This window comes from Nicotiana tabacum, chromosome 4 (genome assembly GCF_000715075.1).
Source record: "Nicotiana tabacum cultivar K326 chromosome 4, ASM71507v2, whole genome shotgun sequence".
Classification (NCBI taxonomy): domain Eukaryota; kingdom Viridiplantae; phylum Streptophyta; class Magnoliopsida; order Solanales; family Solanaceae; genus Nicotiana; species Nicotiana tabacum.
In genome coordinates this window covers 48,688,614-48,712,337 of record NC_134083.1, presented here as the reverse complement: position 1 = coordinate 48,712,337, position 23,724 = coordinate 48,688,614, and the positions used below count along the sequence as shown (strand labels likewise).

The 23,724-nt window shown below is 39.0% G+C and overlaps 2 protein-coding genes and 1 pseudogene across 2 annotated transcripts; 2 read left to right on the top strand and 1 right to left on the bottom strand.

Annotated features, from left to right (window-relative positions):
• The first annotated feature begins 8,918 nt into the window (after positions 1–8,918).
• Positions 8,919–12,859, top strand: LOC107830616 (TITAN-like protein). The gene is made up of 7 exons (XM_016658239.2): positions 8,919–9,278; positions 9,361–9,487; positions 10,149–10,458; positions 10,561–10,625; positions 10,798–10,843; positions 11,053–11,471; positions 12,487–12,859. The coding sequence occupies exons 1-7, from the start codon at positions 9,025–9,027 to the stop codon at positions 12,517–12,519; spliced, it is 1,254 nt and encodes a 417-aa protein (XP_016513725.1). The 5' UTR covers positions 8,919–9,024; the 3' UTR covers positions 12,520–12,859.
• A 1,538-nt stretch (positions 12,860–14,397) lies between these two features.
• LOC107830617 (uncharacterized) lies at positions 14,398–18,183 on the top strand. The gene is made up of 4 exons (XM_016658240.2): positions 14,398–15,166; positions 16,342–16,566; positions 16,715–17,098; positions 17,255–18,183. The coding sequence occupies exons 1-4, from the start codon at positions 14,576–14,578 to the stop codon at positions 17,729–17,731; spliced, it is 1,677 nt and encodes a 558-aa protein (XP_016513726.1). The 5' UTR covers positions 14,398–14,575; the 3' UTR covers positions 17,732–18,183.
• Positions 18,184–19,799: 1,616 nt separating this feature from the next.
• On the bottom strand, positions 19,800–23,724 carry LOC107830615 (putative receptor-like protein kinase At3g47110; annotated as a pseudogene).

Sequence of the window (23,724 nt, the reverse complement as noted above, 5' to 3'; positions counted from 1 at the left end):
GACTAGAGGAATGAGATCATTGATTATCTCGAGTACGGGAAATTGCCTAAAGACCCCAAGGCATCCTGGACGTTGCGCGTTAAAGCAACATGATATAGCTTCAAAGGAGGGCAATTGTACAGGAACTCTTTCCAAGGCCAGCTGGTCCTATGCTTAGGAGCCTTCGAAGCTAATTATGTTATGCGAGAAGTCTACAAACAGATATGTGGAAATCATTCGGGCGCAGACTCCTTAGTACTAAAGCTAGTGAGGGCATGATATTATTGGCCCCGAATGGAACAACTCACCAAAGATTTCGTACAAAAATGTGATAAGTGTCAATGTTGCGCACTGCTAGTACATCAACCGATAGATCCATTGCACTCAATTTTGTCTCCATGGCCGTTCATGAAGTGGGGAATGGATATCGTCGGACCATTGTTGTCGGCCCCTGGTAAGGTAAGATTTCTTTTGATTTTAATTGGCTATTTTTCTAAGTGGGTTGAAGTAGGTCCTTATCAAAATATCGACGAACGTGAAATGGTGAATTTCTTATGGGAGAACATAATTTGTAGATTTGAAATACCAAAACAGATAGCTTACGATAACGGGCCATAATTTATAGGCGCAAAGGTCACAAAGTTCCTTGAATATTTGAAAAGCAAAAGGATCACATCTTCGCCCTATCATCCAAGCGCAAATAGTCAAGCGGATTCAACGGACAAAGTGATTATACAAAATCTCAAAAAGAGATTGGAAGCAGTTAAAGGTAAATGGCCCGAGGAACTGCCTGGAGTACTATGGGCGTACCGAACAATGGCCAAATCGAGCACAAGAGAGACTCCTTTCTCCCTTGTGAATGGAGCAGAAGCCTTGATCCCGGTGGAAGTATGAGAGCATACCTTGAGATATTTCCAGGCAAATGAAGTGACAAACAACGAAGCAATATTAGTCGATTTGGAGTTGCTCGATGAGCATAGGGACTTGGAGCATATAAGGATGGAAACTCAAAAGCAGAGAATAGAAAGATATTATTATCGAAGAGCCAACCTCTATTATTTCAAAGTGGGAAACTTGGCTCCAAGGAAAGTAACTCAAAACAACCGAGAACTCAACGCATGGAGGCTAGGTCTAACATGGGAAGGCCCTACCGGGTTTCAGCTGTTACCGAAAAAGGCTCATACGAGTTGGAGAATCAAGATAGAGAAAAGTTGCCAAGAAACTGGAACGTGGCACACCTCAAGAGATACTATTGTTGATGAACATCACCTATACTGAAAATATGTGCTGCACTCTTTTTCCCTTCGTTCAGTTTTTGTCCCAATTAGGTTTTTCTGGCAAGGTTTTTAACGAGGCAGCAAGGGAAAGCATACTACGAAGAAGGTTTCAGTAGCAATAATAAGACCTTTTAATAGCAAGGCACACAAGCTAAGAACCACTCCAGGGCGATTATATAATCTTTTGCTCGGTAGCAAAGTTGCCACCGGGAAGTTAAGTTTGCTATAGAGCAAAGGTTACCCAATCATTCACAAGTGCAAAACACTAGGGTATTGTTAGATAGTCTTTGGCTCGATGGCTTAAATTCCTAAGGGGAAGTGAAGTTTGTTACCGAACTGAAGATTATCTAGCAATTCATTAGTGGAATTCTCGAAGGTGCAAAACCTCCAGTGTTCAAATTCACATTCCTCACATTAGAATACCAGAGGGAATGATATGAGGATACGACAGCAATGACTCCCACGTCGACCAGAATACGAAAACGAAAAACATAGTTATATTATCGGGACCGGGGGATGCGCGGCCAGCCCCGTAGAAATAAGTTGTATAAGGTAGCCACAAGAAATGGCAATTTCTTTTTAGCATAACGAATGCTTATGTAATTTTTGAAAATGGAAGGAATAATGTAAAGTCCTTTTATTTCTATCTTGTTTCTTGACTGAACGATTAATTGATTTTGTCATTTAAAAGTTAAACAAGTACTTCAAATGCTAGTGTCGTAATGAATAAAAGACGTCCTCTTCAAGAGCACAGTTAACATAAGAGAGCTCTCTCTTACGAAAAACCTGACCGATAAAGGGTTTATTTCGGAAGCATTTCCCCCCGAAATCCAAATGCTTTCAGAGAAAAATACACCCAAAAGCCTTGCGTAATCAGACGCAAACAGTAAAACTTGCGCAAAACACTTAAGCGGAAAAGAACACAAAGAATAAAACTTGCACAAATGTTCAAACAAAAGAACGCAGAGAGGCTCATGCAATACTTGAGCAAAAGGTGTTTTTTATTTACAATAAATGTGCCAAAATGACATAAGTACAAAAGTTGGGAAAATAAATGAAAAGCTAAGCTGCTACATCTCTGGAACCCGGAGGAAGAGAAGCATCTGCGCCACCAGGGGAAGTAGGTAGATCCGCTGCCGGCTCGATATCTTGACCCTCATCATTTTGGCCTTCAACATCTTCATCTTCCGGTTCCTCTTCAGTTCCCGAGGATTCAGAACCAGAACTAGAAGAACCGGAAGCATCAGGCCTGGTAGGAAGACCCCTTTTAGCAGCTGACTCCAACTCATGGGCTTTAGTGATTTCGGTATCAAAGTCGATGACACCCATTTTAGCCTCTTCCAAGGTTATTCTCCTCATACTGTACATAACATATATTTTTTCAACAATGAGGGAAGCTGCTCGACGCTTGAGTTCTTCTTTAAGTTGGTCAACCTTGGCAGAAATATTTTCCCGTGCGGATCTAACGGACCAGAGGCTAACTTAAGATCACGGACAGTAGAGCTGAAAAGTCTGTTATGTTCAATGGTCATCTTATACTTCTCCTCTAATTGGGCATGTTTCACCTCAGTAGCAACAAACTCTTTAGTTTTGGAGTTCAAGGCTACCTCCAAATAATTTAATCTTTCAGTGGAGGCAGCCTCTCGATCGGATGCAGCAAGAACGACACTATGGACTTTAGCCCATTTGGCCCTAGCCTCTTCAAATTGAACCATCAGCGGGGCGATCTCTTGGCTAAGGGTCTCTACTTGTTGCTCATTTTGCTGCAAACGAGTCGCCAACACAACAACCTCATTAACTTTGTCTTCCAGTTCTGAGAGTCGAGCAACAGTTTGGTCCTGCTCGACCAAAAGTCGATCCCGCTCAGAGGTAAGTTCCTCCTTTTCACGAATCGACCTTTGGAGACCTTCGAAAACAAGGAAATTGGTCTGCGAAACAAGAAAGTCAAACTCAAAATACTACCAAATCAAAGATAGAAGAGATAAAAAAAGGAAATGAAGAGTATATCGTTGCGGCGTTGTGCATATAATTATTCAACAAGCACTCTCCCGAGAGATAGTGTATCTTCTCCCAATCTTTTTCTAAAGCCAAAGGCTTCAGATAGTTAGCAGGTTCCACCGGTCGTGATAACAGATTGCACCTGGTAGAGACTGATGGAGTAACGCTACTCCTACTTTGTGGATCTTCTGAGGGGGCAGCGTAATTTAGCCTCAAATTCCCATGAACTGGGTATTGTTGGAGAGGAACATCCTCTTCTCGAATTGATGTGGCCGGTGGAGATGATGTAGCAGTTGCTATTTGAAGAGTCGGTGAATAAGGGGATTAAGTTGATGGAGTTAAAAGATGAGAATTGGTTGCGGCGAGCGCAGTGCTAGGTGTGGGTTTCTCGTCAACCGAAAACGGCAGGACCCGGTACTCAGCCCCATAATACCGGACGCAGTGACTGGGATCCGGAAATGGGAGTTGGCATTCTCCACCATCTTAAACTCTCCCTAGAGCGTTGAGGCATCATCCTCGGTTAGGGTAACTAACTCGACAGATTGAGCAGTCTGTTGAACTGAGGAAGGTCGTCGTCTTCTGTGTAGAGAAGCCCCATCCTCGCTAGCTTCTCCATTATCGTCAATCATCAAGGTATCTATGGCCGACCTGGGCGGAGGGCTTGTCACCATGACTTCTGGAGATGACTCGGGGGCGGCATTCTTTGCCCTCTTATTCTTTCCCCCCGCCGCGGAGGAACACCTTCTTTTGGATGCTTTTTCTCCGGTCGGGGACTCCAAGAAGAAGCACTCGCACCAGAAGCAGGCCCGGAGATGCATGTCTGTGTAAATTCCTCCTGAAGCAGTGTCACGACCCCATTTCTCCTATAGGCCGTAATGACATTTAACATCGCCGCTAGGCAAGCCTACGATGAAGTTACTACGTGATTTCTTCTTTTAAACAATTTTTAAGTAATTAAATCCCATTTGTTTAGAAATTTGAGAAATGAAGGGTCAAGTGATTAAAATGAAAATAATTGAATGCAAGTATAAATATATAAATACCCCAAAACCGTAAGGTCTACTAGAGTGTGTGCCAAGATTTGGTGTCACAAGTATATGAGCACTAGTAGAATATACAAAACTCTAACTACTGTCTGAAATAACATAGATAGAAAATAAGTACAAAAGAAATGCTTTAGGTGCTGCAGAACGACTCAGGATGCAGCTCACCACTAGGTCTCCGGGTAACATGGGTGTGCGCCGGTATGTCCACCAGATGCACCTGCCTCAGATCCTGCACAGTTAGTGCAGAAGTGTAGCGTGAGTACATAAACAACATGTACCCAGTAAGTATCAAGTCTAACTTTGAAGAAGTAACACCGAGGGGTCGACATCGACTCTTACTATGGGCTATAAATAAAATGCGGAAATCATAAATACGCATAGATTATGTAAGCAATTAATACCACACAGTAACAAGCGGTGAATAACAATTTCCTTCACTAACAATAATTTCGAATCAATTCATGTCCTTTAAATAATAGTAACCGCTCAAGCCATAGATAAATATAAAGTAAAAGTTAGGCTCCGAGTATTATCACGCACAATTTATGCCGAGGTTGTACGACCCGATCCAGAAATATAATGTGCACTGCCGAGGGTCGAACGACATGAACCATAGATGCATATATTAATATGTCGATGCAAATGACCCGCTCCCATAAGAGTAGAGAAAAGTTTACCTCGCTCGCGGAAATACTTGTGACGCGAGTGAACATAAAATTATCAGAGTTCTTATAAAAATCCTTCAATTCCTTCCAAACACAAGAAATCCACACTAGAGACTTTAAATATTTAAATCCTTAAATCTCAGCTCATTTCAAAGCGGTTAATGTGCGTAATCAACATAACAGTGCAAATAAAGGCATGATGTAAGCCCAAGACTACCCGCACATCACATAGAATATAGCTACGCACGGACACTCGTCACCTAGTGCGTACGTAGCTCCCAACACATATAATTCGTAACAAAGATACACCTAAGGGGAAGAGGTCCCTCTTACAAGGTTAGGCAAAAGACTTACCTCGTCTCAAAGCTCGCTTTCTGGTCTTAAATTCGCTCTCAAGTCTCCACTCGGTGACGAGGAATCCGAAACTAGTTAAATATTGTATAAATAAATCAATATATGTTCCAAACTTCATGACTTAACGATTTAAATAATTACCCAACCCAAATTGAAAGATTCTTAAAATTTAACCACGTACCCACGGTCCCGGATTCCGGAAATTTTTGAAGAAAATCGTTACCCATAACCTTACGAACTCAAATATATGATTTATACCCAAATCCATAACAAATTTCGTGGTTAAATTCTATTTTTATCAAAACATAGGTTCTTCTTCTAAACCCACAATTTTCACTAATTTACATGTTAAAATGTATCTATAAACTCTGTATTTAACTCCAATTAGATAGAAATTTCTTACCTCAAATAACTAGTGAAAATCCCTCTCTAACCAGCTCCAAAATCGCCCCAAGAAGTGCAATAAATGAACCCCAAATGCTCAACCCCGACTTAAATGAAGTTCTGCCTTCAGCGTTTTTCGCACCTGCGGTGCCTCTACCGCATTTGCGGTACCGCACCTACGGTGCTAGGTCCGCTTCTGCAGAGTTCCTCAAGCCCATCGAGGTCTGCTTATACGGATGGGATTTTTGCATCTGCAGCGAGCATGTCGCTCCTGCGGCTTGAGCCGCTTCTACGTCCTCCCCTATCGCACATGCGTGTTTGCAGGTGCGCACGAAAAACCGCATCTGCGATCCATGGCAAAACATTCCAAAGCCGGTTCTGTGGCCCAACCCACGCACCTGCGGCCCAAATCTCGTAGGTGTGGGCACATTAGAACTGGTGCACCAGCAGCCCTTTTAAGTCTTAACTCAATCCGCGCATAGTTTGAATGGCATCCGGGGACTCCCGAGGCCCCATCCGAATGTACCAACAAGTTTGAAATCATAAAACAAACTCGATTAAACCTTCGGAATGTTTAAACAATACTAAAACTAAGAATCACATCTCAAACCAAATGTAATCAACTTAGGAACTTCAAATTCTTTAACTTACTCCGAGCACACCGAAACATACTTAAACTACTCGGAATGACACCAAATTTTACGTGCAAGTCTTAAATTATCATACGGAACTATTACCAGGCTCAAATTTTCAAACAGACCTTGATAACACCAAAACCTACTCCAAACCAAATTTAAAGAACTTTAAAACCTTTAAATATTCAACTTTCACTATTAAGCGTCGAAACGCTCCCGGTTCGTCCAAAACCCGATTCGAACATACGCCCAAGTCCAAAATCATCATACGAACTTATTGGAACCGTCAAATTCCGACTCCGAGATCGTTTACTCAAAACGTTGACCAAAGTCAAACTTAGCCTTTTAAAGTCAAACTAAGGAACCAAGTGTTCCGATTTCAACCTGAACCCTTCCAAAGCCCGAACTAACCATCCCCGCAAGTCATAAAACAGTAAGAGCACATATGTGGAGTCTTATTTAGGGGAACAAGGTTCTAGAAAGTAAAACGATCGGTTGGGTCGTTACAAGCAGCCTTGCCGCATCAACAGGATAAGCCAAAATGTCCTTCTCGAGGATGACAACTGAGCCCTGGGGTAGATCTGTATTCAACAGGAGAGAATAATCAAACAACTTCTTTATGAGAAAAGGTAAAAACAATATAAGTTCAACTTACCATGATTTTTGGCCTTCCACCGTATTTCAGGTACAACTCTTTCCACGTGCGAGTTTCAGGCGTAGTAACGTCCAAATTTTTTTGAACCTATTGGTCCAAGCCCTCAACCCTAGGGGAACCCACCGAGTCGCTGAGAGAGTTAAAGGAAGAAAAGTCAATAATGATGAGGAATGGTCTTTAACAGAAGAAGAAACAAATGATATACTTACGAGTGCGGTTCATAATCCCGAGAAAGACGAAGTCGAGGCCGGGATGATGTCACTGGTGGCGACTGAAATGAATTGTTCTATCCAGCCACAGTCATTATCATCATCCATGCTGGATAGCAGTGCATTGTGGCCTCGCTTACTGAAGTTAATCATTTCCCTACGGAAGATTTTGGGGGCAATAGAGGTTCTTCACTCGAGCTAAGGATAACTCTTCTCCCGTCTCCTGGCACAGGTGCCGAAGACAAGCAATTGTCCTCCACACGAAAGGGGTTACCTGTGCCAAACACACTTGGTAGCGGAGGAAGAACTCCACAATGACAGAGTCAAGTTCTCCGCTCAAAGAAAACGATCCCAAAGTAAATGGATATGTGTAAAAATATGTATAATCTTTCTTGGGGAAAGGTTATCCACTCCGCCAGGTCAGGAGCGATGATGTCCAAATCTTGACAATGGCAGTCTTCCTTCACAGCGAGGATACTAGAAGGACAGATAGAAGAAGGGTATACGCTAACAACCCACGTACGAGGGTGAGCAGAAGGGTACTTCTCTTCGAAGTCTTTGGTGCTAATGAGGTTCTTTGGGACGATGGTACTCACCATAGGGGTAGAAACATCATTAGCTTTACCTTTGTTCTTTGAAGAACTAGGTTTTCTTGAAGAAGAGGCCATTTTTTATCAAGGCGATGGATTTTCTCTTAAATAAGGAAGCTAAAGAAAGGTTAAAGTCGAAGTATGAGTTGAGTAAAAGAAGGTCTTAGAAAATTCAAAGTATTATGAAGTGAGAATGAATGAGGTTGATATGTATAAGTAAAGGTTTAGGCGGCTAAACTCGTGGCCATAATTACCTCGATAGTCGACAAAAGTTATGCTGAATCGTGGGATGACGCGTGTTCGGGGCATTAAATGCGGAGAGACGTGCGTCTAATCAACCATTAGAAACTTTTTCTGAGGGGTCAATAAATTTCCCGCCAAAAAGAATGTTTCTACCAACTTTCGGTGACACAAAGTTATGCCACCGGAAAGCAGAGGGACTATCTGTATAGGGTAAAATATGTTATATTAAATGATCGCATAAGAAAGTGACACGTGGAGCCGGAGACAGAGGATAGCTGAAACCGAAGACAACTATCTCGTATGTTAACAGAGAGACTGATACTCATAAAGATGAAGTAAATGCCTGCCACCCGGTAGCATTTAATGAGGTATATTCTACATCATTAAGTACAATGCCCATTACAAACAATATGGAATTCATGTCCGCCGTTACACATTCTTCAATGACCCTCATAATTGACATTAAAGAAGGGCTTGATCTTAAGACCTTGTTCCCTAAGTGCGACTATAAATAGTGAGCTCTAATATCATTGTAAATGATACAAAATTTCTGGCAAACATACCCTATACTTTATTCAAAGCTTAATATAATCTTAACTTATTACTTTTTGATTTCATTGTTGTTGTGGCCGGAAGCCCTGCTCCCGGAACTATTATTTCTGCTATTTCGTCTCCATCTCAAGGCTAAATATTGTATATTTATCTAATTTTTCTATTATTTCAGGATCAAATTAATTAACTTGTCTAAAAATCACGTATAAATTTAACTATATCGTTTTACGAGTAAACAAGACATTAATTGAACCACCGGCCTCCTTGCTCGTTAGTCCATGTTGCACTTAAAAATAAAAAAAAGAAACGTAAATTTTACTCTAAATTGGCCCCCCAAAAAAAAAATATCGGCAACCGAAGAGGGGGGCGAATTGGGTCATAACTCATAACAGGTTATACAGGGCGCCTGCCTATTCAATTACATTGCAACGAAGAGCATGAGCAACGATAAACAGTTCGAATTGTGCGTAGTTTGCAAGCTGAATCATAATCAAGGCCGCCGCCATAATTTCCTCCCTAACCACAAAAAATCGCTTGCCGCAGCTCTCTCCCGCTTCCAATCGAAGCTTTCCGATATTCGATTCTTCATCAAAAACCCTATCCCTCTCCGCCCTGAGCATGCCTCGCTCAATCGCCTTTGGTGTGTCTTCTGCGAGTGTGATATTCTTGAACTCGACAGCTTCTTCGCTAGGTACGCAACGACTACTTGCTGCTGCCTTATTAATTACTTAAGTTATATGTTCCTTTTTAGATTTTATTGTTGTTGGATATAGCGACAATGCAATTAGGCATTTGGCTAGTGCGGATCATATGAAGAAAGTGAAAGGATTTTTGTGGAAATATGGTGGTGGAATGGACAAGGTTGATAACTTGAGGATGACTGAGGCTGACTTTGCCAAGGTACTATTGATATATTTCACATTTATCTTCTTATCTCAAAAATATATGCTGTTTGCAACTATACCTCAATTCGAAGCTAGTTGGAGTCAGCTAATGTTTTTTCTCTTAGTAGAAATATATATAATTTGAGCTGATAAAATTTATTGAGAATTAAATGTCATTCTTTCAGATACCAATTTCATTAGAGCAGGTCACAGTCATTTCTTTTCTAATCTGAAAAATGTACATTCTTTTGTTTTATTATGCCTTGCATAATGGATATATGAGAATTTCTACTGATCTTGCACTAGGTTTTTTCCCTTCAGTGTTAAACCTTTTCTCCGCACAGTTGTAGTTTTATTTGTCACAATATCCCCCCTCAAGATTCGGAGGTTAGGATATGGTTGATTCCCGTGTTTTTTCGTTATATTATGGTGATTGACATTATTAATAGACAATAGATTTTCCTTTTGAGAAATGCCGTCTTCTAGATGAGATTTCTGATTATTTAGATGCAAGAAGTGAATGTTAGGATTTCGCAGAGTTGCTGAATTTAGTACTCGCATGTCTACTTGAATATATACACATTTGTCTATCATCTTAGACTTTTTACTTTGTTTAGAAGCTTGATTTCCTATCATTTTGAACCTTCATGAAGTCATTTTTGCATTTGTATGTGCAGTGGGAGAAGAAGTGCAATCTATTGAAGAAGGGAGCTCTTGATGGAGGATCTCGTGCAACATTAATTGGACCCTCGAATGATATCCAAAATAAAATGAACTCTGACTATCTAAATTGTTTTGACAAAGATAATATTCATGCTCTTAACGCTGATGTTTCAAATAGTGTTGTACCTTTACGAAATTATACGAATGAGAGATTTCAGATATCTGAAAACGAAATGCGTAGTGTTACAAATGGCCCTAATTTGCCTGGTACGTGCATGGGCGGAAAGTTCGGTGAAGATGCTTGTTCCTCCAATGGCGTGACAAGTTAGTGCCTCATAGTTTTCTCTTTTCATATGGTGATGTGATGTTTCTATTCATGTTTTGCTCGCTGACTGTAAGTGATCTTGTAAACTTCTTGTTGCACAGATGGCCAAAATTGCTCGAGGTTTCGTGCCGCAACAACTTCTCACCAATGTCTTCATGGTGGTTCTGTAAGTCTATTTAACGAGAAATATTTGCTACTAGTATTTTCTGTTTTCTCTGTCTCTGCTCTCTTGCTGGTCTTAGTGTTCTTTCCTGGTTCTACCCACTATGGATGTCCAAAAATTTTCTTTTTAGAAGTTTTTCCTCATCATGTAAATTTCACTCTGGTTGATGTGTCAGGTAACCCCGGATGGGAGAATGATGAAGGGAAAGAAAAGTTCTCTGGGTATTGATCTCTCTACTTTCTGCATAATTTTCATTTCATACACTTTAGTTGAGATTATACGTTTAGTGGTGTTTCTGAGCTGCCTTACCCTTGAGATTATGTTGGACGTCTAATATGTTTCTGGGTTGGTTATTGTGGTGCTTTTTCTGTGTTATTCGTGTCTCTTCACCTATTCTATAGTTGAAGAATGAGAAATCTTCTTTCTTCAGGTCCTCCAAACATTACACAGATATCTTTAACATTTCAAGAAGATTCCCTTGGCAATGTTCATTCTGGAGCACCTCCCCCATGGTTCAATGAGACTGAGAAAAGTCAGTTAGATTTTATATCAAATCTTGGAGGGAGTGACCTTCCCCCTCCCAATAAGAAGAAGTCGAAATTAAACCCGAATCGGGTTGGTGCTGCTTGGGCAGAGAGAAGAAAAGCTGAGATGGAGTTGGAGAGTAAAGGGGAGCTTGTGACTAACAATTACGATGTGAATTGGCTCCCCAATTTTGGCAGAGTTTGGCAATCAGGTACTAGGAAGGAATCCAGAAAAGAATTTCAGGTGGAGAATAACAAATCTGCTAAGGTTGAAAGCCAGTCCCAGAGTATGGTGCAGTTACAGCCTTATATCAGCAAGCGAAAGGTAAGCTACTACATCAGCATATAGTCATTTGCTTCAACACGATAATTCCCCAAGCTCTTTACTATCACCAAAAAGATCCTCTAGCCCAGCTGCTCCTTACACTATGAATGAACCCTGGTCATGTATACTGAAAACTATGTTAAGATATATGAGGCCGTAAACTGCAACTCTGCTCAAGGGTGTAATATGTCGAAACTTCTTTAACATTAATCTGCAACTTTTCCTTAAAGTGTTTCACAAATTTCTAGAACTCAGATTCTATTTGCTATCTATGTTTGAGCAATAGTGTTATGTGTATCTTCTTTCAAGCTGACTCTTCCAACTACCTTGATATTTAGAATATCAATATGTTTCTTCTATCACAGCAATATGGACCTACCTCCCTTTCAGATTCGAAAAACCTGGCTTCTTCGTTATATGGGAAGTCTTTCATGCTCCAACAATTCAAACTAATAGAATGTAATAGTATTAAACTGTTTCTAGCTTCAGCTAATAACTTACCAACCGTACCCCTTAATTTCACATTTCAAAATAATATGCTAAACATTTCTCTGTCAATACAGTAAGTTATATGAATATTTTTCTTTACCACACATGTCAAATTAGTTCATATTTTATGGGATGGAGGGAGAAATATGCAAGTCAAACTCCTTTAGCTCTGCCCCTTGTGAAACGTTATGAAAATGAAGAGGACAGACAAATGATCTAATGATTAGGGTTTTCTCAGTTCTATGACAACAAGAGGTTTCTCAGTTCTATTCTTTTTTGACGTCTAAATTCTTCATTGCAATATAGTCGGTTTTTCTGTGGTGACCTTGTAAGAGCAGTGTTCCCCGAGCTGCCATTGGTTGTAATATAAGGCAGTTGTTTTGTTACTCTTCCTGAATAGTTGATTTGTCTACTTCATATAGAACAAGTGTTTATTGAAACAAGACTGTATTGATACTTACTTTGTAATCATAAATATTTTGTTTATGACATTCGTGTGACTGGTCTTTTTGATAAATCATTGCAGCGCAAAGATCCTGTTGACAATGTGCTTGGCTGACGTAACAACCTCCGTACAGTGACCAAATTTTAGAAATGCATGTGTACATTCTTCTTGATTTGCTCTCCCTAGCCAAACTGTCATATTTGTTACTTTTTAGGTTTCCCCTTTGGTATGGGTGGGACAACTAGATTGTGGTAAGCATCCATGTTCAAGTTACTAGAAACTGTAAATTGTTTGTTATGTTAATATAGCTAAGGAGGTCTTGGTTCTTTTTGTAGTGGTTATGCAAAAAAGGTTGGGCACAGGTTGCCTATGCACATTCTGTTTCTTGTAGTAGTGCCTTTAATAGGCTAAAAACTCCACTTTTATTCATATTTGCTTGAAGTTTTTTTTTTTATTATCTCTTGCTTGTAAGTCATTTGGGATGCAAGTTGAAGCGAAACTCCCTCGATTTTTGATAGTTTCCTCGTACTCAATTGCAGACCATCTTCCAGTACATATTATTATCGTGAAAGTCATATGTGACCTGTTATAGGCGTCAAAACTCTGGGATTCCCTTGTAGATTGTTTTGATTTTTTCTTCTGCCCTGGTTCTTGTTAAACGGTCATGCAATCCAAGGTTGGCAATAGTGGCCAATGAACATTATGTTTGTTGTGTTATTGCTCTCTAATTGGCTCTAAAGACCTATCTTATTAGTCTTACATAAATTACATAGGGAGCACGATGCAAAACAAGTCATTGGGGGTTTGACGGTGATAATGCTGAAATTGCACTTAACTGGAGGTAGATTCTGGGCAGTGGATTTAGGAGAGGGAATGTGAAGGGATGGTTTTCTTTTCTAATAACTTAATTTTTCTCGTTATTAGGTGTTCCTTTCAATTTTTATTTATCTTTTGCTGTTCTAATGCCAAAAAAAAATAAAAATTGGTCCCTCGATATATGAAGAACTTCGATAAAAATAAGGTTAAGATGACTAACATAACTTTTACTAGTAAATAAAGCAATAAAAAATCGGCATAAAACTATGCGTGCATTCTGGTAATTTCGTCGTTCGCTTTAATTATCAATTTACTAATAGGGGGATAAAGAAGATTACTAGAGTCAATTTAAATTTTTCTCCAGAAAACAACTCCACCGTTTTCTAGAATGAACACATTAGAATTTAAAATAATTTTCGTACAATCATATCTAAAGACTCGAAAGAAAGAAAAAAGAATAAAGAATACAAAATCGTTTTCCCCTACAGTCTACAAAGATGCTGTTCGTCAACGGACAATACGATATTTAGACATTTCGGTTCGGTATTTTCGGTATTCGGTTTCTTAAAATGCAATATCAATACTATACCTAATTAAATTTTTTTCCTTTCGGTTTCGATTTATTCGATTTGGTAACTTCGGTTTATTCCATTTGAATACTAACTAGTGCATAGAGTTATAGAATGTAATATTCTAAATTAAAGCACTCAAAAGTCAAAAGTACAAAAATAAAAATATTTGTTGACAAAAGTTTTATAAAAAACTAGCAAATATCAACACAGAGAGAGAAAACTGTACATAAAAAAAATTTTGATCATTAGAAATGTCTTGTCACTTGCTTAGAGTTAATTGATAAACTTAAAGAATAAAAGATAGTAAAATTTTAGATTTTTATATTTATGTTATAATTAATAATATGTATTGTGTAGTATAATATATATTTCGGTACGGTATCAGTATTTCATTTTAAAATACAAAATAACATATCTAATACCAATATTTTTTAAAATTTAAATCAAATATCATACTAAATACCAAAATATCGAATAACAAATACTAAATTTTTCGATTTCAGTACGCTAATTCATTATTTACCAAATTATACGCTACCAGACAAACACTACCCAAAGGTAGGAAACCATAAGTCTTGAATTTTTCTTCGTAAAAAAGAAAAATATTGCTGAAGAATCAAAACTAATTTAGACAAGGACGGCGTCGCTTAAGTTCCCGCCTAAGTGCTGTAAGAAGTATCCATCATTCGCCACCACTGAACACTAGGCAGTGGCTCCACCATCCACCACCCCTATAAACCCCTAAAACCCACTCCTCTCCGCCGTCTTTCCGACGGCGAAAAATGTCTCTATCGATAGTGGAGCGATCACTCTTCAATGACAAAGACGGCGGCGCCACCATCGTCAAACACCGGTTCCTAGGGTTCCTAATATGGCAAGCACTTCAATCCACCTCCGTCTTCTTCCTCTCCAAAACCCTACTCCTTTCTCTCTTCACTCCAAGCCCTTTCAAACCCTCATTCCTCAGTCTCTTCGCTTTCATAGTTTTCCACTTCTCTCTTCTTATCTTCTCCACCTCCCTTTTCATCATCTCCTCTCCTCGCCCTCATCGCGCTGCTTCTCCTTTGGAGCTTCTGCTCGGCTCAGTTAAGCTGATATTAGTTCCCATTTCTAGTTCCCAGCCGCTACTCTCCTCCGATTTCCGGCTCCGCACCAGGGTTTCCCTTAGCTACGTGCTGTTCGTGGCGGTGTCTGCCGTATCGGCTTCTTTGTCTGTGATTAGTTTGTGCTGGAGCTGTGGTGCTTTCGATCAAGTGAAGACCAGGCGGCTGGTTATTGGAAAGTTAGGGTTTTGGGGTTTGCAGCTTGGAATGTTCTACGCCGTCCACTATGTGTATAAGAAGCGCTGGGTTTTACAGTTCCCTATTATCCAGGTATAGAAATTGTCGCTCTCAGTTTTAGTATATTGATTGCACATGAATAAATTGTGATATTGGATATGCTTTTGTTGAATTGACTTTTACCTGAGTGATATCCATAGTTTTAGCTTTTTAACCTAAAATCAGATTGCTCTCTGCTGCTAACTGAAAATGAAGAGCTGAATCATAGATGTTAAATTATCGGGTTTGCCTGATTGAATATGTACTGATGTTTACATGTAACTGTGTCTTACTCTTTATTAGAATATACTTATTATTCTTTATACTAGACTGAGGAAGTTATTATTCTGGTAGCATAAGTAATAACAATGGTTCATATCACAAATGATTTATATTGGCATATTATTTTGGTCTTTGCTATGGCATACTTCGTGTATAGACTCATCCTGTGAATAGGCGCATGATCCACTGGAGAAGCACACTCTTATAACTCTAAGGTGATAGTATACCTCGACCTTTTTAGAACAAGTCCGAGACAGATATCAATGATTTGAAGCACTTCCTTTTTCACTATTTCTAAACCTTGCTCGTGCTTCATGTTTAGAAGTTAAAGAGAGCTATTTTCTATTGTTTCATGCGGAAGTGATGGAATGGAACTAAATTATTTGTCACTTAATGCCAGGACTTCCATTATTGTGGTATTCATTGTAATTTAATTGTTTTTTCTTCACTTGATTTAAATCTTTATAGGTAAAAAAATAATGTTGTTTCATAAGCAGTATTTGTTGAGGCCTTAAGCTAGTATGACAATGCCATTTCTTACTGACAAGGAGATGCTTACTTCTTTTGTATGTGTGCGCGCGTCAGCGCGTGTGTGTATGTGGAAAGTGTGGGGAATCCAGTTGAGGATTTTTTTGATAAGGTAATTTTATTGATGTATACGGGAAATACCTTGTATATGAAAATCTGATTTTGCATGAAAGCACCCAATCGTCCATGCGTACTGGAGGTCTGGAACAGTTAATTGAGAGTTTTCAACTCCATTTGTGATTTCTCTCATTGCTATGATTCTAATAATTTGATTTCTCTTTGGTTGCTTTCTCTTTCTGCAAGAACAAGATTCTCTGATTAAATATGCACGTCCCATCATGTAAATTGCAGTTTGATGTGGTGAATAGTTGTATCTTTTTCTATAATCCGAGATACTAACAAGAATTCCATGTCAACAGCGTCCTCCCTTTTTCAGCTTTAAGATGGGGCTACCTTTAGCTGTTGGAAAAGCTCTAAAGCTTTCAGCTGCTGGTTATGTCTTTTCAGCTCTCCTTGTGGTTTTTCTACCTTACGAGTTTAAGGGTCAACTTTCTGTAGGAAACTTTATTACTGAGCAGATTATCTTTTACATCGGAAGTTTTGTGGTGATTCTCTGCTGGGAATTATCTCATCATTTACACCAAGTCAGTCTCTCTCTCTCTCTCTCTCTCTCTCTCTCTCTCTCTCTCTCTCTCTCTCTCTCTCTCTCTCTCTTGTTCAAGCTGGTTATTTTCTCAAGTAGCATTTGAAAATAGCATAACAAGCAAAAGTGATGTTGATTTGACTATTTAGGTATTGCACACAAAGCGGTCTGTCTTTGCCCCTCCAAAAGGTTCTGCAGCTGCTGAGACAAATCCAAGTGAACCGCTTCTTGCCGCATTGGAGGAGAGCACACCAAAATCTCTTCTGCAGTATCTTGCATACCTTGATCTTTGCATGGTATGCGAGAGTAATGTTGACCCTTGGCGCCGAGCTGCCTTCTTTGAGGAAAGTGGTGAGACATACAAAAGAGTCATTTCTGTATGCTTGACCCCTGTTGAACAGTTCACGAGAAACATAAGTGAAGTTTTGGAGAGCTCTCCAGTTGATAACTCCTTGCAACTGTCTCATCAGCTGCGTTCGCCAAATGAACAGCTTGCTGATTCAAAGATTTATGAATCATTTGATGACTTTCAGGTAAATCACTAATTTCCATATGAATGAATGTTAGTATTAGATATTGTTCTGCTTTTTTCTCTCTGGTCGTTTGTTAATAATTTATGAATTAAATTTCTTCAGTTTTACTGTCATTTCACATATCCTGAAATGGTCTGTTATTACTGATGCATGCAGCTACTAGCATGGTGTGCTCGAATTGTCGCATCACTGACTGTGCATTCACACAAGGAGGATAGGTTTGGCGTTGCTCAACTTTCTGGGAGCAATGCTGCTGTTCTCTCAACTTTGTTGTCCAGTTTATTGGTTGTTGAAACTCTAATGGGCAAGAAAACCAACTTACCGTCATCGAATTCTGTAATGGATCCTGCTGGTATTAAGTGGGCTACATTAAACTCAGGAAGGAGAGATTCAGCTGCAGGTGTTGCAGGAAAAAGAAAAGGAGCCCCTTTTTATGCAAAAGCGTATTCGATGGCTGATATCCTGAGGACTTCCATCTACTGTATTGTCTCTGCTTTCTACGATGAGATGTCGCATGGTGCCAAGGCAGGGCTGCTCGAGAAGGATTGGATAATCAGTAGTAAACCGCTGTATGGAACTCGTGAGCTCCTTTCACAGAAATTGAGGCTGTTCCTGGACTACCAAGCTACCTAGGGTGGATTGCACTTCATGAAGGCTGATTTTGAAGAGGTTGCACTTGTGTTTTGAGTGGGGACATTTACTCAAAGGTCGATGCCTCAGTCCTGGGATGAGAAATGGCGTGAAAAAGAAAAGATAATACATTCATACCAGATCCATCTTGTGATTGTTGTCTGTCATCGGCATAGGTTCAGATCTTGGCGATTCTCGTATTTTCTTTTTAGATGGATAAATATGGGGTGATGGGTTAAATTTCCAGGTTAGTGTCATTTTTGTGCATTATTGAGGTACGTTTTTTAGTTTGAATTTCTTCCCTATGGAATCGCATATACATGTGCAATTTACTCTTGTGCATTTCCTTGGGAGCAGTATATGCATTAAAACAATCTGTAAGCAGTTAAGAGAAGAAAAAAAAACAATTTTGAGGAGATCTGCATCTAATGCAAAGGCAGTTGGAATTGAGGAGATCATGAGCGTTCTTTTTTTTCAAAATGTTGATGCTGCACGTGCTAGTTGAAAATAACGGTTCTGTGTTTTAGCTTCAGAACATCTATTTTTGTTTAGCTGCGGCAGCCATAAGAGTGGTCTCCAACCAGCACCTCATTGACTCTTACTTATTGAACTATCGACAGGGGTACGACCTAATGTTGGTTCATTCTTAAAACTCTGGTAATTACCAAACTCAAATCATTGGTACCAAGTGTCGACTGAAATGGAGAACCATTATACTTTTACATACTGTAGCAGTGATGAGGTTAAGATGTTTGGACAATATTTGGGAAAAAGATTGTTAATTTTGTTTTTTTGGTGAAGAGGATTTTTTTATTAAAAAAGGAAAAAAAGACGTGCTAGTATTTTGTGAGTGCAAGAGGAATTATTTATCAAAGAATCAACTTGAATTATTTTATTTGCAATTTAAAAAAATTTCACGGACAAACGTCAAAGGTAGTTGAGGAAAGGTTGTAGAGTAAAAGTTGCCCACTTGTATGTAAAACTTAAATTGGGTTGCACATATGTAGAATTGGGGGTGCCAAATGGGCGGGTTGGGCTGATTTTGGGCGGGTCAAAATGGGCCGAGTCAATAAATGTGCGGGTCAATTGACCCGCCCAAAAGTAGTTTGGGCTGGGTCAAGTCGGTTTATGACCCGCCCAAAAGTAGTTTGGGCTGGGCCAAGTTGGGCTAAAATTTGAGTCATAGTCCAACCCCGCCAACTCTTATCAAGAATTAATGTGTATTATTTTCTTATGTATTGTTTAATTATTAAATAAGACTTTTTCTTTTGTTATGGTCATATATAACATATCAAACAGAAAAATATTAACTTAAAGATATTTTAGCAGAGTTACTTATGGATTAATTAGGGCTAAAAATCAGCCCAACTTTAGATGGGCTAAAATGAGTTGGGTCAAGATGGGTTGTGTTCAACAAATGAGTGGGTCAAATAGGTTTGGGCTCAAATTGCCGCCCCTATGTAGAATGGATGGATACAAAGGATAAGCATATATGGAGACGTGTTATTTGTCTCATATGTCAAATATAAAATCCACTTGTAGGATATATACATAATGAAAACTTATTAGTTTTATAAAGAGTTATCATTAGTCTCTAAATCCATCAATAAATTATTATTTCACATAAAGTATTGCCACCAGCGAATTTATTAAGTATGCTGATCCATAATGAGCCTCACCCATTAATAAATTAAAACGAAATTATATACATTGCTCATAACAATTATATGCAGATTAAGAATATAAGTATATTTAATTAACTGGATAATTTGTTTTTTTTATAATTAGTATAAAAATACTTATCTCTACTTTGGTTTCTGCAATCAAGATAAAATATATTTAATGTTGTACTGCAATTGTGTATAGATGGAATATCCCTTGTGTGGTGGAAAGGGGGTGCTCGGGTCGAAATATCCCGATTTAGTCTCTCTTTTTTTATAGGGGCAAATGCTCCAATCCCGTTATGCTGTAATGTCAAGTTTAAGTTGCAAACGTGAATTAGTTGCTGTTATGGTGTACTTGAAAAGTTAGATGTGAAGACGAGATTGATATACTTGCTTTCGTAAAAAGCCAAGGCATAAACGTCTAAAACTTTCCTAGTTTTGCTTAGAAAGAAGAATGAAGAAAGCTTCTGGGTCTTTATTATAGAATTCAAACCATGGATTGAGAATTTTTGATTTATCCATCCTATCAAGAAGACAAACTGAAGCTTTTCAATCTCATACATAACTTCTTAAACTTTGCTACTCTAGCTTAAGAAAGAAGAATCAAGTAGGTTTCTAGTGCTCTACTTTTGTTGCAGATTTCTTGTTGTCTTTACAATTTCCATTATGGTAAATTTTTCATTTGCTGACATAACATACTGAAAAGCATTGCATTGAAAAGTAAAGCGAAAGCTTCAGTTGTTATCTAAGGCTTCAATCCTCTTCATCTGTTTCCCATTACCAGAAATTTGTCTTTGACCTGTGCCAACTGACTGTAAACTTGTCTCATTGTCAATCTATCTCTTGGGGATTCGGCTGAACATGCAACTCCAATCTCAAGTATAGCGACCAAGTGTTCAATCTGACCTCCAAATTAGCCCAATATTCACTCCATTGGTTATTTTCCCCTTTATGTCACCATTTAGAGCTGTTTTGTCTAGAATTTCCTTAACTCTCTCCGGTAACGCTGTTTTCACAAAGTGATGGAGACTAGAGCTTTCGTGGAACAAAGTGTCTGTGGGTCTTTTTCCAGTGAATATCTCCAATATTAGAATCCCAAAACTGTAAATATCTCCTAAAATGGATACCTTACCACCTGTGCCATATTCTGCAATCGATAAAGTAAACCACTAATGTTAGGCAAAAACATGTTAGTGCACATGTCATGTCTAACTTCAGTTACAGATTTGAGTTGTTTTTTTTAAGCTAGATAAATATACCTGGAGCTGCATAGCCAATGGTTCCCTTTACTCCAAGTGAGCTAAACTGATTAAGATTAGCTTCAGTATCAAATCCAGGAAGGAGTCTCGCCAAACCGAAATTGCCAAGATGAGCTGTGAGATCTTCATCAAGAACATTTGATGGCTTTATATCACAGTGACCTATCGAAGTTTGGCACTGATGATGAAGATAGTGAAGGGCAGAAGCCACGTCAGTTACGATATTTATTCTTTGAAGAATGGTCAAGCTATCCTTTGGTGTCTCCACTTCTGGATGTAACCACTCCTCCAAGCTCCCATTTGGCATGTACTGATATACCAAAGCTTTAAACTCATTTCCTTTGAAATCAGCACTTGAGCAAGCTGTGATGACCTTGACAAGGTTCCGGTGGCTAATGTTTCTCAATGCTTGGCATTCTGCTATGAAGCTTTTCGAAGCTCCTTGCTGCTGGAGATTGAGTACCTTGACAGCAACAACCATTCCATTAGGGCCTAGAGTTCCCTTGTAAACAGTCCCGACTTCCGAAACCTCCAGAGCCAATTAAATTTTCAGAAGAAAATCCACCAGTTGCTTTGAGGAGCTGCTGATAAGAAATTTTGGTGAAGTTTCCAGATGTAGATCTATCATCTATTTGATCTTTTGAACTTCTTCGCTGATAAAGGAACACGATAACCAGCAGCAGGATTGAGAACGAAGCAACAAATACAATGACCAAAATAAACTTGAGGGCAAGTACATGCTTCTTTCGTGTTCTCTGGGGTTCTTGAACAGCACATGGTGGTAAACTCAGTTCTTGAATCCCACCACACAGCTTGCGGTTCCCGACTAATACCACAGCACTTAAGTTGGAAAATGGTCCAGTAACAGGAACATTACCCTCTAGATTGTTAAATGACAGGTTCAAATAGATTAAGGAAGTAAGAGTTCTCATGGAATGAGGAATGGACCCGGATAGGTTGTTCAAGGAAAGATCTAACAACTGTAGATTCTTCAAGCCGCCTAAATTAGGAATGGTTCCTTGGAGGGAGTTTTTCTGCATTTGAATTTCCAGCAAATCCAAGCAGTTTCCGAGGGATGGTGGAATTATACCGGAAAAGTTATTATGAGAAAGATTAAGAGAAATAAGACGGCTCCAATTTCCTATATTGGTTGGGAGGTGACCAGTAAAGGAGTTATAAGACACGTTAACTAGTATGCGAGATGAAAGAGTCGCGAGTTTCTGGGGTATAGCTCCACTCAGATTGTTTTTGTAAAGCAGGATATATTGCAACTGCTTACAGTTTCCTAGTGTTGGAGGTATGGTTCCTTCTAGCTTGTTAATGGCAAATAAAGATATAAAAGTTTTGTAAGGTTGCTTATAGAAGGAGGAATTACCCCTGTCAAAGAATTTGAATCCAAACCCGAGATTTCCCAAGTTTGGTAGGTTGCCAACAGAATCTGGAATGCTGCCTGTTAGACGGTTGTAACCCAAGTAGAGTAAATCCAAGCTCACCAAGTTTGAGATGTCTTTAGGTATGGTTCCTCGGATCTGATTTCCCGTTATAATTAGCCTTGTCAAATGGCTAGACAGGTTCACTATGGAGTTGGGAAGAATACCTCCAAACTGATTTAGTCCGATATGTAGGAATTGAAGGTTGCTGCAATTGGTTAGATGATCTATGAAGTTGAGGTCATCAGGTGCACCATTTCCAAGAGAATTACCAAAAACATTGAGCCACAGCAGATTTCGTAGGTTACTAAAACTTGATGGTACGGTTCAAGTGAAATTATTTTGAGGAATATCAAGCTGCAGCAGTTTTGTAGCATTGGCTAAAGAGGATGGAATGGAACCAGTGAAGTGATTCTGCGCAAAATGAAGTATCTGAAGATTAGGGAACAAGTTGCCTATATCGGATCTGAGGTTACCACTAAAGTTGTTGTAAGAAATTGATATTAATTCAAGAAAGGACAAATTATACAATGAAGCAGGAAACTCCCCTGATAGTCTATTTACTGCTACTCTAATCTCTCTTAATCTGGTCAATCGAGCAATAGAATCAGGTACTTGTCCTACTAAATTGTTATATGTTAAGTGCAGCTGTTGTAAAGATTTAGATTTCCAAAAGAAGCGGGAATTGTTCCCGTTGGATTGTTATTTCTGAGATAAAGTTGCACTAGCTTTGTGAGTGATCCAACATCAGAAGGAATCTGTCTTACGAGATAGTTGTGTTCTAAGACAAGGCTCTTGAGGTTAACACAATGCGAAATATTAACTGGAATTCCCCCTCCTAGTAATTTGAAACTCAGATTCAACTTTTGAATCCTAAATAACCTGCTGAGTTCTTGAGGAATTTGACCGTGAAACGAATTTTCTGTAAGGTCAAGAGAATTGAGGAAATAAAGGTTCCCAAGATGAGCTGAGATTGTACCTGCCAATCTCTGACCTTTGAGATTCAAACTGATGACTCTTTCATGTCTAAGGCTACATACTCCAGCCCGCTGACAGAAGTCGACAGATTCATTCCACGAGGCTACAGCTCCGGATGGATCTTTAGTTATTTGGGACTTGAAGCCAATTAAGGCAAGCTTATCAGTCTCATTACTAAGTGCTGCAGCTGCAGCATACCGTAACGAAAAGGAAAGTGAGAGTTGCAACACAAGAATGACAACATGGATAGCTAAGAAAGTGCGAAAGCTAAAACTCGTTGTGGGAAGTTCCATTGGAAGAATAATATCAAGGAAAATGTGAAATATGTCAGTGTCTCTTGTGAGCAGCAACCTTAGGTTTGCTTCTTATATAGGGGTTGTGACTTGTGAAGTAGGATTACTGCACGACGATTGCTGATTAGAGGGAACGATAAAATTTCTAAGTTGAAATCTATTATGTAAATAGTTTTGAAGATGGATATAGTGACCAAAGATTAGAGAGAGATATACTTCTGATACATATGGAATAAAATCTAGCATGATATCCTAATATAATATCCATAAGTTTTTGTTTTCGGTGTGATTAGCAAGTTTGAGTTGATGAACCCGCTCTTTAAAATATGCATCAATTTAAAATATGCATCAATTATTTAAAATATTGTTGTT

Coding starts and splice junctions, on each gene's coding strand:
- LOC107830616 (XM_016658239.2), top strand. CDS start 9,025: ATGAGCAACGATAAACAGTTCGAATTGTGCGTAGTTTGCAAGCTGAAT. Junction 10,459..10,560: donor TTCCTCCAATGGCGTGACAA/GTTAGTGCCTCA, acceptor CTTGTTGCACAG/ATGGCCAAAATTGCTCGAGG. Junction 11,472..12,486: donor CTTATATCAGCAAGCGAAAG/GTAAGCTACTAC, acceptor AAATCATTGCAG/CGCAAAGATCCTGTTGACAA.
- LOC107830617 (XM_016658240.2), top strand. CDS start 14,576: ATGTCTCTATCGATAGTGGAGCGATCACTCTTCAATGACAAAGACGGC. Junction 15,167..16,341: donor TACAGTTCCCTATTATCCAG/GTATAGAAATTG, acceptor CCATGTCAACAG/CGTCCTCCCTTTTTCAGCTT. Junction 16,567..16,714: donor TATCTCATCATTTACACCAA/GTCAGTCTCTCT, acceptor TTGACTATTTAG/GTATTGCACACAAAGCGGTC.